This window comes from Onychomys torridus, chromosome 3 (assembly GCF_903995425.1).
Source record: "Onychomys torridus chromosome 3, mOncTor1.1, whole genome shotgun sequence".
NCBI classification, from domain to species: domain Eukaryota; kingdom Metazoa; phylum Chordata; class Mammalia; order Rodentia; family Cricetidae; genus Onychomys; species Onychomys torridus.
This window is the reverse complement of record NC_050445.1, coordinates 141,050,356-141,069,074: the sequence shown is the minus strand read 5'-3', so window position 1 is coordinate 141,069,074 and position 18,719 is coordinate 141,050,356. Positions and strand designations below refer to the sequence as shown.

Genomic DNA, 18,719 nt, shown 5'->3' with positions numbered 1-18,719 from the left:
CGGCCTCACTAAAGTTTTGGGTCAAGAAGTTGAGAGCGAAACTGGGTTGCGGGGATGATCTAAATCTACACATGCAACCTGATCTTTCTTGCCAGGTAAAGGATTACAGCTAACCCTCATAGGATACAACCCCTGGCTCTGTACACCGTGAGACAGTCATCGCTTTGGCACGCTATAATCCCTATACACCTTGCACGCCTTCCTCAAATCAGTTGTAGAAAAAAAAAAAAAAAAAAAAATCAAAGCAGTCCTTATCTGCCCCTGGCGCAGGCGGCGGTCTAGAGCTGGCAGCACTCCCAGGGCGTTATCCTAGGGCGGGGCCCCGCGCACCTGCCAGGCGCCAATCACGTGCAGGCTTGCAGGGGCGCAAGCGCCACTGGCCTGGGCGGGGTCTCTTCGGGTTCCAATCTCCGCTCCTATTGGTAGCCTTGTGATGACGTTAGTGACTGGTTCCACCAATGGCTTCGGAGCCGGTCCGCAGGGCAGACGGAAGTCGTGCGGGCACGGTGGCCCCGCAGTGCCGGCGCAGAGCCGCGCAGCAGAGCCGGGTTGGGGCTCCCGCGCCGTGGGTTCCCAGCCAAGATGCCGCGCTTCGCCTTGACCATCATCCGCCAGTGAGTATCGCAGTCCCCAGGAGCTTCTTGACCTGGGTCTCTTCTGGTCCCTGCGTGCTCCAAGCCCGGGTGGGTGGGCTTCCCATGGAGTTTTCTTTGCGTCCTCTCAGGTCCACGTCCCTTCCTTTTCTCCGCACCACCCTGAGTGAGGAAGGCAGGTCTTAAATGTCAGCAGCCCTGCGTTTTCCAGAGAAGTACATGATCGAGGTTCCCAGCCACCGGGTGAGGACAGGACCTCCGTCTACCGACTTCTCAGCATGCATGACCTTTCTGCTCCTTAATAGGTCTCAGAGTTTGCAGAATTGCTGGGCCACGCCTCATCTTTCCGATGCTGGTGGCCTTCTTCCCCACCTCACCCCTGTTTCTCTTCGCATCGGGGATACTTTTGAAATTTACTTCCCTTCGAAGGTTACAGTTCTGAGAGAGAAGAGTGGGCCCAGTCCACCTCTCAGTCGACTGCAGCACCCTGAACAATCGGTTTTTTTTTTTAATCTTGACAGATTACATGGAACAGAATCTGGCTTTAGGTCACTTACCGTTTTCCTTCTCCGCACGTGTTTGCCCCGTGAAGATGGGAGGAGCATTCCTGGTGGATAACGGGAGGGAATTTTCAGGGCAAAGAGACGTTGGTTAGGATTGGGACTGGGGCTCCAGCTAGGAGCAGCCTCGTAGCCTAGGCATCTGAGGCCAGATTTAATCTTTCTGACCTGTGTCGGGATAAGCAGATTGGTGACTGCAGTCTTTCTAATCTCGCTGGGTTACCGCCAGAATTAAATGGAGAAGATGGAGCGCATGGCAGCAGAGAGGAAGAAATATACCTGAGAATTAATAACTTGTTCCTCTGTAAGCAAAGCCCAGCTAAAATGCAGTTGATTCTCACCTGTGTAGGCCGGGCTTATCAGAACTGTCTTCTGGGTGAGCTCTGTGTTTGTCAAGAGACTGGGTTACCCTTCCTGGGACTCATAGGCTCACAGCATCTGAACCTTGTCAAACGCCTACCTCTTCTTCAGTGACGCCTTCTCGGCCAGGTTCCTCCTTTATAGGGAAATAATCTCGGGCATCATGTGCAGCTGGCCTTTAGGATTCAGGGATTTTAGTGACCAAACCAAAAATCTGCTTCCTCCATCTCTTGTGTATCACCGTCTGTTTTCTAGAATGTACTGGGAAGGTTCTTAACTTTCTTAGGGTAAATGGCTTTATTGGGAGCACTGTAGGAACTTCAGCCCTCTTGCCCTCTTTTCGACCTGAGGAAGCCCCTTTGAAGTCATAGGAAGTCTGGGCTGGAGAAACCCTCAGAAAGTAAGGTGACCCCTATTTAAAACTCTTACTGGGCAGTATCTGTGTGATTGAGAGTTTCTTATTTTGACATCTGTGATTCACAGGTGAGTAAGGGGAGTCAGACTCCAAGTAATTTGCCTAAAGTCACGTGGCAAGTTGGCTAGGTAAGATTTGAACCAGAGCAAATTAAACTGCTGTTCTCTGCCTCTCAATTACATTAAAGCCTGGTGTTTGATCATCATTTGAATATCACTAGCTTCGGGGCTACCTTTTATCCTCCTGATTTAATTTTAAGGGCTGGCAAGAGTAGTTTTATTTGAGTCATGGTGGTACATGCCTGTAATCCCAGCAGTCAGGATGCGGAGGTGTTCAAGGCCAAACTTATCTAGATAGCAGCACCAGGCCAGCCAGAGGTACATAGTGAGATCCTGTCTCAAAAAAAGGAAAAACAAAGTTTTATTCTCCTTTAGACACAGGAAAATGGACTTGTCCGAATAAAGACAGGGCTGTGATTAGCTGCTTTCCTCTCATGGCCATCCCAGCTGTCCTCTCTCTGGTATAGTTGTGACAGTTAGAAGCCTCGTGGTTAAGGAACAGACAATGCTTTGGAATTTGACTGCTAGTCGCTGTACACTTGCCTAACTATGTTGAACTGTGCTATGATGCAAGAGAAATTCAAAGCAATTTCCTTGTGACTAACCAAACCCTTCATGAAATTTTATGTGTTTATCTTAATTTGTTGTTTTTAATTTTTTTATTAATTAATTTATCTTATGTGTATAGATGTTTGGCCTCTGTGTAAGTCTGTGTAGCATGTGTGCACTTGGAGCCCACAGAGGCCAGGAGACAGCATCAGATCCCCTGGAATTGGAATTATGGACAATTGTTAGTTAGCCCTGCCATGTGGGTGCCAGAAACTGAACCTGGGTCCTCTGGAAGAGCAGCCAGTGCTCTTAGGCCCTGAGTCATCTCTCCAGCTTCCAATTTTCTTCATATTTAGAAATGGAGGTGTGTTGTTTTTGGACTAGAACACCCTGGGTTCCAGACTTCACATCTCTCATTTGTGTTGAACTGTAATTTCTCAAGAAAGTCAGAGCATTGTAACCCCAGCACGAGGAGGCTGGTGTCAGAGCATTGCAACCGCAGCACGAGGAGGCTGGTGTCAGTTAGAGCATTGCAACCGCAGCACGAGGAGGCTGGTGTCAGTTAGAGCATTGCAACCGCAGCACGAGGAGGCTGGTGTCAGTCTTCCTACACTATGGCCTCAGAGCCTGCCTTGATTCTCTTCAGCATCATTTGTGTTGACAGTCACATGCAAAACCATTTCACTTCTGTTTTGAGCCAGCTCTTACAACTTTTATTAATACTTTTTACAAACTGAATTTAATTTGCTTCTTGTATTTTTTCCTCCCAAGCTAGCCCTTCAAATCTGTATTTGCAAATGTAAATGAATTAATTGGTAAAAGGGAGTTAGGATCGAGTCACTGACTGAGCCTCAGGTGACATCAAGTGAGGCTGTAATTGACCTTTTCAGACATGTAGGAGTAAAGGTGTTGTGAAAACCCCATGTGTGTGCTAATTTCCCACAGTGATTGGCTTCTCTGGTGTGGCCAGCTGGCAGCTGTCTGTTAAATCTGAATCCTTTATAAGGGTCTAACAAGGGATTAAGCACGAAAACCTGCGCTAAGGAACTCACTTTTAAATAAGAGCAAGTGGTAGAGCCTAAGTGGGGCCTGCCCTGTGTCTTGTGTGGCGCCCATCATGTCCCATGCCACCACCACCCCCTCTGCCCACAGGGCCTATAAATGGCTGGTCATGAGACTACAGTTCTTGGCATAAGCGTCTAGACTCCTGTGGAGCCAGGTGTTCTGCTTTAGAAAAGGATCACCCTGCAGAAGTTGAAAATGAGTGCTGTACTCCTGACTCCTTCGAAATACATCCCTCTGACCTTTCCGCTGCCTTTGCCTTCTCTCTGTCACAAGCCAAAGTCGGGTCAGGGAAGTGGATCCCTAGCAAAGGGCTTGCTTAGCCTTGCCCACCTCATAAACTAACTTTAAACACCTGTCTCAAGGATTTATAGAAAGCCTTTAAAGCTGCTAAAAAGCTATAATACTAAATATTTACACAGGTTTGGGGGAGGCAATTCTATTTTGGGATACCTGGTCTTTGAATATTTATAAAGTGGCTTGAGTACAAAACTGTCGTCTAGCAGCTTAAAGGGATCTGTGTGTGTGTGTGTGTGTGTGTGTGTGTGTGTGTGTGTGTGAGAGAGAGAGAGAGAGAGAGAGAGAGAGAGAGAGAGAGAGAGAGAGAGAGAGAGAGTGTGTGATGTGCACATTTGGAGGTGGGACACTAGAAGAGACTCCAGTAACTGAACCTGGAGCTAAGCTGGCAGCCCGCAGACTCCGGGGTCCTCCTGTCCCCCGTCCCCGTCCCACCCCCCCGTCCCCCCCCCCTCCACCCCCAGCACTTGGATTACAGGCACACGCTCTGCCCTTTATGTGAGTGCGGGGACCTAAAATAAGTTCTTTCTGCTTACAAAGCACACACTCTTTCCTACTGAGCACCTCTCCAGCTCCAGCAGAGATCTGATCAGCCCACAGCTAAAGGAAGTGGATCACTGTATCACGTCTGTTTGTTTTTTCCTTTTACTGAAAAAAAAAAAAAAATCACTAGATGAGGGGCAGTGCCTTTGCAAAACTGTCGAGTCACTCACTGGGAGTCTTTTCAGTGAGTGTTCAAAAGAATGGTCACTACTACTGACGAGAGAGAGATCTCAGACTCGGTGCCACCTGCAAGATTTTGGAGTGGCAAAACTAGCATATCTCTCTCTCTCTCTCCCTCTCTCTCTCTCTCTCTCTCTCCCTCTCTCCCTCTCTCCCTCTCTCCCTCTCTCCCTCTCTCCCCCTCTCTCCCCCCCTCTCTCTCTCTGTCTGTCTGTCTCTGTGTGAGATCACTCCATCTTTTTTAAAAAAACAAAGATTTACTTTTATTTCATGTGTGTGGGTGTCTGAATGTCTGTGTACCATGTGCATGCAGTTCCCACAGAGGCCAGAAGAGGGCAGCATACCCCCCCACCCCTGAACTGGAGTTACAGATGGTTATGAGTCATTGTAGGTCCTCTGGAAAAGCAGCCAGTGCTCTCAACCACTGAGCCACTTCTCTGGCCCCTCCACCTAATTTTTTTAAGACAGGGTCTTTCATTGATTGTGGAGTTTTCTGATTGTGTTAGACTGGCTGGCCAGGGAGCCCCAGGAACCTACCTGTCTCCACCTCCCCAGTGCTGGGATTATGGGCCCACCCAGCTTTTTACTTCCGGTATGGAGCTTAGGCGCTCCTGCTGTATGGAGAGCAGTTTGCTCATCATCTGAGCCAGCCCCCTTGCCCCATCCTTGATTTTAAAGGTATGTATACAGTGAGGGTGCTGTTTTGGCTCATGTTGGGAGTCATTGGGAAGGTGATACTTCGATTTAAAAGCAGTTCTGTTTTATTTCTTTAGTGTTTTGAGACAGGTCTTCTGTAGCCCAGGCTGGCCTCAGAGGTAATGAGTAACTTTGGATGACCTCAAGCTCCTGACCCTCCAATTATAGGCTTGTGTCACCGAACCCAGCTTTTGGTTCTTTGAGTTTTGCTTTGTATCCTGAGATAGCCTGGAATTCAGTATGTAGCCCAGGCTGGCCTTGAACTCAAGCAGTCTTTTCATACCCTCTCAAGTGCTGGAACTAAAGGCATGAATCACTAAGAGGCAGTTTTTCTTGACCTCAGAAGGATTATTAGTCTGAGAGAGGAAGTGAGCCCAGGCCACAGTTCCTTTTTCTAGATTAGGAATGACAGCGTGCCCAGCCTTGCCTTTGAGCACCTGAACTGTCAGCATGTCAGAGGGTGATGTCCTTTTCTGTGGCCATTTCTTAAGATGCTGCAAGAACTTGGACTCTAGGAACTCCTTTATTAATAGTAGTCCATCAATAGTGACAAACCAAGACCTAAATAGTTCTATACACAGTCATTTCATTTAGGTAATCGTGCATTTTTTTTTTTTGTCTACATGTTTAAGAACCAAACCAGTTGTCTCTGTTCTTATTCCTCTATGCATATGAGACCACACTTATTTACCTATTTATATTTTAGTTACTTATTAATTTTGCAGTTCTGGGTATTGAACCCGAGGCCTTGCATGGTAAGCAAGTATTCTACCACTGAGCTACATCCCTTATGCTTTTCTTTTTGCTTAAAGAGCAAAACAAAACTTTATTTTTGAGATAGAGACTCACTGTATAGCCCTGGCTGGAACTCACTATGTAGTTCAGGCTGGCCTTGAACTCACAAAGTTCCTCTTCTGCCTCCTGGGGTGCTGGGATTAAAGGCGTGCACCACCTGCCTGGATCTATTACTTTCTTAAATGTATTCTTTCCGTGTTTCTTTATGTGAACCCAGGTAGTTCCCATTTCTGTTCTTTCAGCTTTGCCCTGTAGTCCTTTATTGTGGAGGTTTTCTCCCCACTCACGTTTTATGGGGTTTTATGTATGTGAATGTTTTGCCTGCATATATGTAAGTATCACATGTGTGCCTGATGTCTGTTGAGGTCAGAAGAGACGGTAGTGGACCCTCTGGGACCGAGTTTGAGAGCCACCATGTGGGTGCTGGGAATGGAACCCTGATCCTCTGCAAGAGCATCAACTCCCTTTGTCTACTGAGCCGTCTCTCTAGTCCCTCTTGAAGTCTTTTAGACAGAGAATCTATGCTCTGTGTTTGTGTAACACGAATTTCTAAATGGTCTTATTAAATAAAAAAACACAGAGCCAAATATAGGGGAAATAGGAAAAGCCAGCAGCCAACCTTACCTCACCAACTCTGCAGCTTCCTAATGCGAGTTACTTCCTGTCTACCCACGCCTTTATTGCCTTGCTGTTCTGCTCTCTCACTGGCTATCTTATATTTTAGCCCAGCTACCTCACCACCTCTTCCTACACAGCTCTGTCACTGTCTGTCTGTCTGTACAGACCTCCGGGTCTCTATGGTTGGTACTGGGCTTAAACTCGTGTATCACTATGCTTGGCTCCATTCCCTGGTATACCCTTGAACACACAGAGATCTGCCTGCTAAGGGATGAAGGGCGTGTGCTGCCTGAATTCTTGTTTACTTAAAATGGCTGGCCTTTTCCCCCTGATCTCCAGGCAAGCTTTATTTATTTATTAACACATAAATAAAATATCACCACATGTTTGTTTGTAAGGAATGAACTTTGCTCAAGGTCACTGCATGATGTGGAGGCCAGAGATGGACATTAGGTGTCTTCGACTATTGCCCTCCACCCTAATTTTTGAGGCAGGGTCTCTTGCTGACTTGGCCAGCAAGCCCCTGATCCCTCTGTCTCCACCTCTCCGGTACACGTGTCGCCACGCCCAACTTTTTCCGTAGTGCAAGGATCCCACCTCAGTCCTTACGCTTGTGTGGTAATTAATCACTTTGCCAGCCGAGCCACCCCCAGCCTCACTTGGTGACTTTTGTTTGAAGTCTGCCTTGCCATCTAGGCTTGCCCTGTGGCTCCCTCTCACCTCCCTCTTCCAGCCTCAGTTTACCCAGTTATTTCCTAGAAGTGGTTCCAGCCCTGTTGGTCTTCTGATCGCTTTCAGATTGGGATTGTTTGGAGTTTTTAATTCCTAACAGTGTAGCCATGCCTCAGTCGGATGCTCCGTCCATAGGTAAGGTGGCCCTGGCTCCCTCACATTGTGACTGCCTCAGCTCTAGAGCCTGAGTCAGTTCTGCGCAGGTAACAAGGGTCCTATATTTCTTTTCCTTCCCATTGTCACACCCAATCACATGCTCCTTCAGGGCAGCAACCCACAGACTGTTATCCTGGTGGCAGTCAGTCCTGCTGTCCTGAAGTAGTCTTGATCAATCAATATACTTACTTTTAACAAGGATACCTTCTAAAACTAATGTGTACACACCTGCCCTTTAAATAGCTTTTTCTTCCAGCAGTTCACTTAACATTGGTCTCCTGATCCATGTACATTTGCTTTAAGGGATGTCTTGACTTGGAATTCCTGAGTTGGGATAGATGATTAGAAAGAAAATATTTAGATTTGGAAGTTTAAGATTTGTTATGAACATCATTACAAAATTTGTTGTTGTTTTTCCTCTTTTCAAAAATAATTTAGTAATGGTATTTTCTTTTCTTTTTTATTTTAGTGGCGAAACAAGATTTAATAAGGAGAAAATCATCCAAGGTTAGTCTACTGAGATTGTTGCCTACATAGCTCCCTTTCAGTGCTAATGTGATGTATGGACTAATCAGACTTGGTAGGGGAGGACTGGGCAGGGGTTAAACTGGACTGGGGTTAGGGATGAGGGTACCATGGTAACCTCAGACTTGGACCAAAACAGTAGGTGGACATGGTATGCAGGGGTTCTCCAGCAGTCTATGCGGACCTCCAAGGGGCCCAGTCACTGATTGAAAAATCGTGTTGAAATACCACAGTTGAGATTTAACTTGGTTAACGCCTGGTGACGCGTGCCATCCCTGCAGGTAGGTAGGTGCCTGAAGAAGGAGGATCTCTGTGAGTTTGAGGCCAGTGTCTGGACTTCATAAGGAGCTCAAGACTGGTTTAGGCTGTAAAAAATTATTTCATATTAGGAAATGACATTTACAAGGTAGTATTAACGGTTTCTAAACAGTTCACTGATTTTTATACTAACAGTGAAGTTCACTATGTTCTGCGGTGGTCCTTGTCTTTTTATTGCGTGCTGGGCTCTTGTGTTCTGTGCTAAGATCCGCTAGTCTGGCCTTTTAAGGGGCATCTTGGCGAACTTCTAGGCAGATGCTGTTTCTTTGCCATGGTTGATTCTAAAAGCTTTTGGGTTTAGTTTTGGGGTTGGAACTTCTGGGCTGTGCAGAAGTTGGTTTTCCTTCTCAGTGTGTCTGGCTCCCCTTCTGGAGATGAACTAGTTGTGTGTCTTTGCTTCTAAATGCAGTGTGTGCCACCTGACTTATCTTTGGGCCTGGGTCCCTCACCAACCTGACCCTCGCCACCCTGGCTGCTCAGTGCTCAAAGCTGACCCCTCTGGAACATGAATAACTGTGATTGCACTCACATTCACTTTTAGGCTGGCTGTCTACTCTTGACTTTGTGAGTTGGATGCTCAGTTTTCTCCCCCTCCTCCCTCTTTTAAAAATAAATAAAGCCCCACACAGTCCTTATGGGGCTGATGAGATAGCTTAGTGGTTGAGAATGGGTATTGCTTTTTTCAGAGAACTCCAATTTGGTTCCCAGCACCCATACTGGGTGACTTACAACCACCTTTAACTCCAGCTCCATGGGGATCTGACGCCCTCTTCTGGCCTCTACAGGCACTGCAGTCACATGGTGCATACCCCCACACAGACCCACATCATTTACAAAAATAGTAAAAATAAATCTTTAAACACAGTCTTCCTCTGGCAGCAGTCTGTGAACCTTGACCCTGCTTCCTGCTGTTTATACTTTTTATTGTTTTTCCTTTTGCTCCTGCTTCCCCCTCTTTTTCTAGTCTGTCTTCTTTGCTTTACTTTTTCTTCTTCCCGACTCCATTTGTTTGTCCCTAGCCTTCTCCTACCCTCAAGTTGTATATCTTCTCGTACAGACAGACCTTTGAATTTTTTGTGCTTTTGACCTCTGTGTTCAGCCTAGGCTACTGCAACAGGTTACTGTAGACTGGGTGGCTCAAAACACAGTCTCTCTCTCTCTTTATTTTTTTTTCTTCACACACTTCTGAAGGTCACGAGTCCAGTCATCTGGGGAGAGACAGCCTCAGTCAAGATTGCCACCCTCAGGTTGACCTATGGGCATGTCTGTGGGGCATTTTCTTGATTAATGATTGATGTGGAGGGCCCAGGCGGGCCTGAGCTGTGTAATGAAGCAAGCTGAGCAAGCTGGGAAGCAGCATTTTTTTTGTGGTCTCTGATTCTGTTCCTTCCTCCAGGTTCCTGTTTTCAGGTCCTGCCCTGATTTTCCTCAGTGATAGACTGTAACCTGGGGGCTGTAAGATGAAATAAACCCTTCCTCCACCCCAAGTTGCTTTTGGTCAGTGTTTTTATCTCAGCGATAGAAACCTAACTAAGACAGTGCCTCCATCCTGTCTGGGACAGCCTGCCTCCCACTTCGAAAAGTGGTCCTCCGGGTGTGTTGTCCAGTGGAGAGAGAGTGGAACCTTGTCTCATCTCATAATCACTGGGACCATATCACAGGGCCCATCCTAACATCCTGCCATCATCACTTTGGGGGTTAGGGTTTCAACAGACCACCTTTACAGTGACAGAAGCATCCCTTCTAGCATCTCATGTCTTAGTAACACCTCCATCTTGGAAAAATACATTGCACTTAGGGTGATCTGGTAACTTTAATTTTACCTCATTAATTTTTTTTTTTTACATTATTGTATTTATTTGTTTGTTTCTGTTTATGTGTATGTTTAGTTTCTTTGGTGCTCATTCCTTTAGCACGTCAGACCTTCCTTCATTCTGAGGCACGTTCTCTGAGAGGTCCTGTAGTGTGTGTAGATGGCCGATGGATGGAAAAGATGGTCTCAATCAGCGCACACTTTGGACTGATAGTTCCCTCAGCGCCCAGAGGATATCCTCTCTCTGCTTTGTCTTGTTGAGCTGAGCTATAGCTCAGGAGCAAGGAAGGCTGTTAGGCCGGCAGGTGCCGGAGCCTGGTCTCATTCCCAGCACTGGAGGATCGGCACAGTCGGTAAAGGGGGTTTTTGTTGGTTGTGAATGTTAACATGGATCATCATCTTGACATGATCTAAAATTGTGAAATGACCATCAGGGAACCCCTGGTTGCCTAGAAGGGATTATCTGGTTGGGAAGACCCACCCCGAACGTAGGCAGCTCCGTTCCATGTCCCCTGATGACGGGAGCAATCATCTTTGAACTTCTTACTGGTCACTGTGTAACCAGCTACTTCCTTGGTCCTTCCACATGGCTCCCCTACCGTTGTGGACTATCCTCTTGAACCCTGAGCCAGAGTAACCCCCCTTTATTGTTTTATTTTATGTGTGGGAGTGGCTTGCCAACACATAGGTTTATTAAGCACATGTTTTTAGTGCCCTTGGAGAGCAGAAGAGAGGGCATCGGATTCTCTGGAGCTGTAGTTACAGATGATTGCCTGGAAGAGCAAAGGGTGTTCTTACCTGCTTAGCCATCTCTCAGCCCCTCCCTCCCTCCCTTAAATTGCTTTGTCAGAGCTGAGGAAAGTGGCCAACATCTCCCATCTCATGCTAGGCTGACTGTTTAAATCTTCTCATTGATTCTGCTGTCCTTCATTTTCCCTCAGTGTATCTAGAAGGATTTTTTAAAAAGATTTATTTGCTTTTGTTTATACATATGCATAATTGTTTTGCCTACATGTATGTTCGAGTGTTCAGTGCCCCAGAAAGCCAGAAGAAGGAGTCGGTCGGTCGGGACCTGTAAAGCAGGCAGCTGTTGGCCACCAGCCAGTGCTAACCACCGAGTGATCTCTCCAGCCCAGGAGTTTCCCTTTTTCATTTTTCCTGCTTCGTGTCCACTGTGTTTTCCTCATCTCTAGATTTGCCCCTCCCCCAGTTTCAGAAAGCAATCTGTCTCTGTCTCTACATGTTTGACCCTACCCCCACCCCCACACAAACACTGTAGTCATCCTCTGGAATTCCAGTTACACGTATGTGGTAGACTTGTGTTCCTCCAAATCCCTGTGTTGAAATTCTGACCGCCAGGGTCTTTGGGAGGTGATTAGGTCACAAGGGACATCTCTCACAAAGGAGAGACACCCCAGAGTTCTCCTGTTCTCTTTCTGCAATTTGAACTTTACCCTGGCAGAGGACATCCCTAGAAAGAACCCCAGCTGGCGTCTTGACATGGAACTTCGGCCTCCAGAGCAGTGAGAAATAGGTGTCTTCGGTTCATAAGCCGTCTCTTCCGAGGTGCTTTGTCATAGTAGCTTAAACTAGGAGATGCATGTCGGGAATTCTCTTTTCCTTTACATCCACAACACACCTGTGGAATGGTCCGGCGCCACCCAGGGCCCGGGTTACCTTCTGAATCATGTCTTCAGCTCTATGTCTGTGTTTGTGTCCTCACACCTCCCTTCTGCCAAATTGCTGCCCAGGGAGGGATTTTCCTCCTTTAAAAAAAGGAAAGATTTGATTCTTTAGAAGACTGTTACATTGTTTTTTGTCAGTTATTCTGAATCTGTCTTTCTAATCTCTACTGCTGATTTTAACATCTGAAGTCTTGGTGGTTTTAAATCCCTTAAGAGGGTGTTCCGCCTAGCCTTCATTCATGAGGGGTGTGTGTGTGTGTGTGTGTGTGTGTGTGTGTGTGTGTGTGTGTGTGTGTGGTGTGTGTGGTGTGTGTGTGTGTGTGTGTGTGTGTGTGTGTGTGTGTGTGTGAGAGAGAGAGAGAGAGAGAGAGAGAGAGAGCATGTTGAATCTTTGTATTGACCTTTCGTTTGCTTTAAGTGAGTGAGAGCTTGTTACCCCTTATTGAGAGTGATTTTCTTTGAAGGGATGTTTGTGTTTGATTTTTCTCCTGACCTGAGACTCTGTTAGCCTCCTCCCTGGAGGCCAGCGATGAGCAGCGTGTGCCCTTCAGTTCCCTGTAGGACGGCCCTTCACCACCTGCTTTTCTTCCCCAGCTTCGTGGGACTTCAATTTGAAAATTGTTTAAATTCTATTTTAGCTTTTCTTTTTTGAGACAGTATTACCCTGTAGTCCAGGCTGGCCTGCAGCTTACTATGTAGGCCAGGAAGCCTCTAATTCACTGCAATCCTCCTGCCTCAGCCTCACACATGCTGAGGTGGTAGGTGTGAGGCATCCTGTCTGGTTTTCCACCATTTCCTCCCAGGGGTGAGACAAAGAGAAGGAAGGAGGAAGAGAAGTAATGTCAGTGCTGAGCCTTTAGACACGGGGAGCAACACCGTCACCTGACGCAGCCCGCAGGAGCACAGCCTGCTTGGGTGCAGCACATCCGGTGGAGAAATGGACAGACATGAAAGAGGGAGGAGCCCAGGTGGCTCAGTACCCGAATGGCTCAGTACCCGGATGTCCCAATACAAGGGAATTCCCGTGACACCAGCAGCCTTGGGGAAACATGAGTAGGCGCATCTTTGTCAAGTTATGGCTCCATGTCATGGTGTTTAGAATCTGCTTTCTAAGAAGTCGGGTGGTCTGGTACCCAAGGAAATGACATTGTGTCACAGTGATCACCATAGCTTCTGTCTCTTCCCTGTGACTTCACTTAGCTATGTTTTGTGGTTCTGTCCCACCACAGGCCAAGGAGTAGACGAGCCCCTTTCCGAGACCGGGTTTAGGCAAGCAGCCACCACTGGTCGGTTTCTGAACAACGTGCAGTTTACGCACGCTTTCTCCAGTGATCTCACGAGGACTAAGCAGGTGAGTTCAGGCTAAGTGTCTAGGCCAGAAGCTCAACGACAGGGAGCTTCAAAAACCCGCTTCCAAAGCCAGGTGAGAGGGCTCAGTGGGTAAAGGTGCCTGCTACCAAGGCTGACGACTCAAGTTCAATTCCTGGGACCCACGTGAGACAGAAGGAACACACTGACTCTTTCAAGTTGTGCTCTGACCTCCACATGCATGCCACAATGCACACATGCCCGTACACACTCACACAAAACGAATGAAATACTAAAACCACAAGGCATATGAGGGAGGTCTTAAATGATTGCTGTTATCTCATGTCCATCAAAGACATAAAAAAGGAAAAGAACAAAATCGAGCAAAATAACGCAGCACAGCCAGCCTCAGGAGTTAGCAGATACAGGCTTCATTATTTTTATGTTTTGAAACAGTGTATTGTTGTGTAGCCCAGGCTGGCCTTGAACTTGCCATTCCCCTGCCTCGGCTCCCCTAAGTGCTCAGATATCAAGCCTGGGTTACCATGACCATCATCAGCTATAGAACATCAAATGTTCCCTTGTGCCTTGGGGAAAGAGAACCGAGAGACAGAGCGGAGAACTGGGCACAAATAAACAGGCATGGGTGCAAACAGGAAAACTGACAGAGTAAGACTGGAACTTAAAGGATCCGTGACAGCTTCACGGAGAGTTCGAACCGGAGTGGGGAGTGAGAAGATGGCTCAGTGGGTCAAAGGCTTGCCAGGTAAACGATGGGTATGTGCAGCATCCACCAGCAATCCCAGCAACTGGGAGACGGAGAACGCTGGAGCAAGCTGGCTAACTAGCTAGGTCAGAACTGGTGAACTCGGGGCGGGGGGGGGGGGGGGGTGTTAGCAAGAGACCGACTCCGTAAGTAAAGTGGAGAGTGATCCAGGAGCACAGGAGCATACTCCAGGTCAACTCACGGCCTCCAGGAGCACACTAGCCCAAATGTGTATACACGCATGCATATCACACACACACACAAACACACACAAATGCCACGATGAAGTTGGACATATCTTTTCTGTAAGGAGCCAGGTAATAAGGATTCTAGGTTTGACAATCCCTGTGGTGTCTGTGACAGCTGTTTATTTCTGTTCAGACCCCAACTGCATATGCAATACAGTTGCACAGGGTATATCAGGAAATGGTCGTATGGTTGGGTTCTAATAAATCTTTATTTATAAAAACAGGTGATAGTCTGAATTGGCCCTGTGGACTAGATGTACATAGCAGTAAATACCAGAGTCAGATGTGAAGAGAAGCCACAAAACCCAGGTGTCAGTGTGTTCTAGGCAGGTGCTCTAGGCAGCCAGAGAAACAATTTTTGCACAAGAAAACTATAGCTTGTAATTTATAAAACCTAAACAGCATGCTTTTGAAACTTCACGGTGACCCATTCTTATTAAAAGAAGAAGAAAAAAAGAAACATTTTTCTTTTGGTTTTCAGACCATACATGGCATTTTGGAGCAAAGCAGATTTTGCAAAGACATGACTGTGAAGTATGACTCCAGGCTTCGAGAAAGGGTAACTTGTTTCACCTTCTGCAGATTTCAGTGAGCTACAGCACAGATGCTGTCCTCTTGGGAAGTTGTTTTTTTTTCTGCCGGAGCTAAGGACTGAACCCAGGGCCTTGTGCTTGCTAGGCAAGCGCTCTACCACTGAGCTAAATCCCCAACCCTGGGGAAGTTATTTTTAATTAATTTTTTAAAAATTAATTTAAATTATTTTTAATTAATATATTTTGTGTATGGATGTTTTACCTGCATGTATATATCTGTGTACACAGGCATGCCTGATTTTCAAGGAGACTAGAAAAGGATGTTGGATCTCCTGGGACTAGAGTTGTGAGCTGCCATGTGGGTGCTGGGAATTGAACCAGGGTCCTCTGGAAGAGCAGCCAGTGCTCTTCACCTCTGAGCTACCTCTCTAGCTCTTTCATGGGAATTTAGAGTCAACTAATATATGTTAAGGATCTGTGTATCTAGGCATGGTAACACACATCTGTAATCCCATCACTTGGAAAGTGAAGGCAGGAGGATGATGCACTTGAGGCCAGCCTGAGCTACATAGACCCTATCTCCAAAAAACAAGCCAAGATCTAGAGATAATAGGTCATTGGTAGAGTACTTGGCTAGAATGTTTGAGGCCCTGGGTTTAATTCTCGGGGGGAGGAACGAGGAGAAGGTGGTAGGGGAGCGGGCGTCTGCCCAGCTGTCATGTCATGCTGCATATTGCGTAGAGCACCTTATTGAACTATGTGAGGTGAGTGTCCTGAGTTACAGAAGATCACACTGGGGAGGTTTACGGGCACAGTGTTCTCCCTCTCTCCCCTACCCAGTTTGTATACCAGAAATGAGTCTTCGTAACGCGGAGATATAAATTTAGGGCAAGGCACATGGAGATTTCCAATCTGAGATCTGAACCCAGGTCTCGTGGAGTGTTGGTATTTTTTTATGCCCTACAATACTGACTCCAAGCTCACTAACATCCCTCTCAGCTCTGGATCCTTCTGATCCTGGGTAGAAACAGAACAGAATGGTGAGAGCATTCTAAAAGACCTACCTCTCTCAGCTTATGTACTTTCTCTGTGGTTCAATATCCATACCAAGTTCTGGCAGAAGAAAGTCCTGCTCTGTGCCTGAGAACTGGTGCTGAAAAACGTGGTCAGGTGTGACTCTGGTGGGTAGGCAGGTCCTTGGGTTGCCCTGCACACATTTTGTCTGGTAAAGCCCCACCATCTGCTTGGGCTAGCCTTGAGAAGTTCTTCCCCACAGACACTTGGACAGAGTACCCCAGCTTGAGAATTCTACTGTGTTCTAGGGCATGGGCCTCTGCTAGATGCAGTCCCACTAGCAAATCAGAGGAGATGGGATCATAAATAAGTGAGGGAAGCTGAGCTTCTTCCTGGACAGTTTTAAATTTTCACAGGCCTTTACTGTTATATCTAAGCAGCACCTTTATCTAACTGGACTATTGTAGAAGTATGGGGTCGTAGAAGGCAAGCCGCTAAGTGAGATGCGGGCCATGGCCAAAGCCGCTGGCGAAGAGTGTCCCATGTTTACTCCACCCGGAGGAGAGACATTAGAGCAGGTATGTAGCCCACATCTAGGCTGCCGCATCACTGGCACGTCAGTGAACTTGCCAGTGACCTAGTCACTGAATTCCGACTGATTTTGTACCCGAGCTGTTTGTGACTGATAGCCAAGTGGTTTGCAAGCTTTGAAGACAACTGTCCCCAGCCCCCCTTTCCAAGTCCCCCTGTCTGTGTGAGCCGCTGTGAGCCAGCAGCCATCACTGCTGATAGAGACAGTCTCTTAAACGGTGCTAAGAAAAACTTAGCGTGAGGTGGTGGTGTATGCAGTGGGGGCACCAGTGAATCAGGCTCTGCCTCTGGACCCCGGAGTTCTGGTCTCCATGCTGTGTGGCAAGCACTTTGCCCACTGAGGCATTGCCCTCTTCTCTTTTTCTTAATGTCTTCAGCAACTAGTGCTTTTTTTTTTTCTTTTTTGCGAGTCCCATAGAAACCTTAGGTTTTTAGTGGCAAGCTGTATTTCAGGCTTCTGTGTTAAGGACATCATTAACTTTGCTTTATTTCTTCTTTTACTTCTTTCCTTGTAGGTGAAAACGCGTGCAAAGGATTTCTTTAATTGTATTTGTCAGCTAATCCTGGGCGAGACAGGCCAAAGAGAAAGCATCTTCCCCGGAGCTCCAGGCAGCCGTCTGGAGAGCTGTTTGGCGGAGGTATTCCCTGTAGGAAAACGTGGCAGTCTGGAGTTGTGTCCTGATGGTAGCGCCCCTGGTTTAGTAGCCAGCATCTTAGTTGTGAGCCATGGAGCTTACATGAGAAGCCTCTTTGGATACCTTCTGAGTGACCTCAAATGCTCGTTGCCAGCAGCACTAGGCAAATTGGAACTCTCGTCAGTCACTCCCAATACTGGGATTAGTGTCTTTTTCGTAGACTGTGAGGAAGGATGCGAACCAGCAATTCAGTGTATTTGCATGAACTTCCATGAGCATCTAAACGGCGTGACGGAACAGCATTAACTTGTACTCTGAAGCCTCTGCAGGGAGCCTTGGACTGTTGCGTTTGTGTCCGTCCTCTGCTCCTGCTGTCGTAGAAGCAGTTAAGAACCCTTGTGGTAAAGCCCCACTGGGGCCCTGGCTGTATCAGATGGTAGTGACCCGAATCCACCCAAAATCACCCTGGTTGGTTTTTCTGAGTGTTCTCGCCATTTTCTGCAGTGCTTTTGCCACTCGGTTCCATTATGTTTCTTAATTATTCATACATGGGGACATTCAGCATTGCACATTAGGGGTTAGTAACCTTCTTCCCAGTCTTTATTTCATTGATCTTTTTTATGTCTAGATGATGGCTTTTGAAGATAACTGTATGCTTTTTCAGGAGCGTATCAAGTGCTGGCAGGAAAGAATGGTTTGTATAATTCACTGTGTATTTGCAGAGACTGTGTTGGAGTCCAGAGTCCTTTAAACTGGCACTTCTGTCTTCAGTGTGTGTAACATGACATGATAAAACACTAAAGCATCTTTCATAGAAATCAGCTCTTTTTTTTTAAAAATTTTATTTTTAAAGGCCCAAAATAAAGATAAAGGACTTTGTGGTTAAGTGGTTAAGAGTACTTCCTGTCTTCCCAGAGGACCCCAGTTCCCATCTCTTTACTCATATCAGGCAGCTCTCACAATTGCCTATAACTCCAGCACCTGGATGTCAATGCCCCATCCTGGCCTCTGTGAGCACCAGCACACACACACAAATAAAGACAATAAAAAAAAAAAAAAAAAAAAAAAAACCACACACACACACACACACACACACCACTTGATTGGAACACACTAGGGAGCCTCTGGACAGAAGACAAAAGCAACTTTCCAGGCAAACCAGGAAAAAAAAAAGATAGCTTAAATTATCCCTTGCTTCGCATCCACTCGGCATGGGCAGACTTTCCGGTTGAGGGATGATCTAAAGAAAGTAAACCCAGACTAGTACCCAGAAGAGGTGCTGAAAAATGGTGTCCAGAAAGAACAGATGAAGTGGCCTCCTTTCCGCCAGATGGCGCTCTAGGAAAGGGATTTTGCTTATCTGAGGAAATGATTAGCTGCTGAAAATTCAAGGCTCAAGTCATAATATCAGGGAGAGGAATTAGGTGGGGAAATGTAATTCTGAACCCTGCTGTAGAGGAGTCTGACCAGAAACAGGTAGTGGGATTGAGTGCTTAATGAACAGTAGGTATCAAACATGAGATGCTTAGGAAAAACAAAGTTCACCTGCAAAGGAATGCGCAAGTCAAGGCTTGCCACAACCTGATTGTAAAGCACCAGATCCTCCCCCGTCTGGACACTTTGTCGAGCTGGCGCCGACACCATAGATACTGGTGACCAAAAACTAAG

General features: G+C 46.8%; 1 protein-coding gene across 1 annotated transcript; it reads left to right on the top strand.

Annotated features, from left to right (window-relative positions):
* Nucleotides 1–466: 466 nt before the first annotated feature.
* Nucleotides 467–18,050, top strand: Tigar (TP53 induced glycolysis regulatory phosphatase). Its single transcript, XM_036180209.1, has 6 exons — nucleotides 467–614; nucleotides 8,085–8,122; nucleotides 13,186–13,307; nucleotides 14,760–14,837; nucleotides 16,293–16,403; nucleotides 16,932–18,050. The coding sequence occupies exons 1-6, from the start codon at nucleotides 583–585 to the stop codon at nucleotides 17,355–17,357; spliced, it is 807 nt and encodes a 268-aa protein (XP_036036102.1). The 5' UTR covers nucleotides 467–582; the 3' UTR covers nucleotides 17,358–18,050.
* The last annotated feature ends 669 nt before the right edge of the window (nucleotides 18,051–18,719 follow it).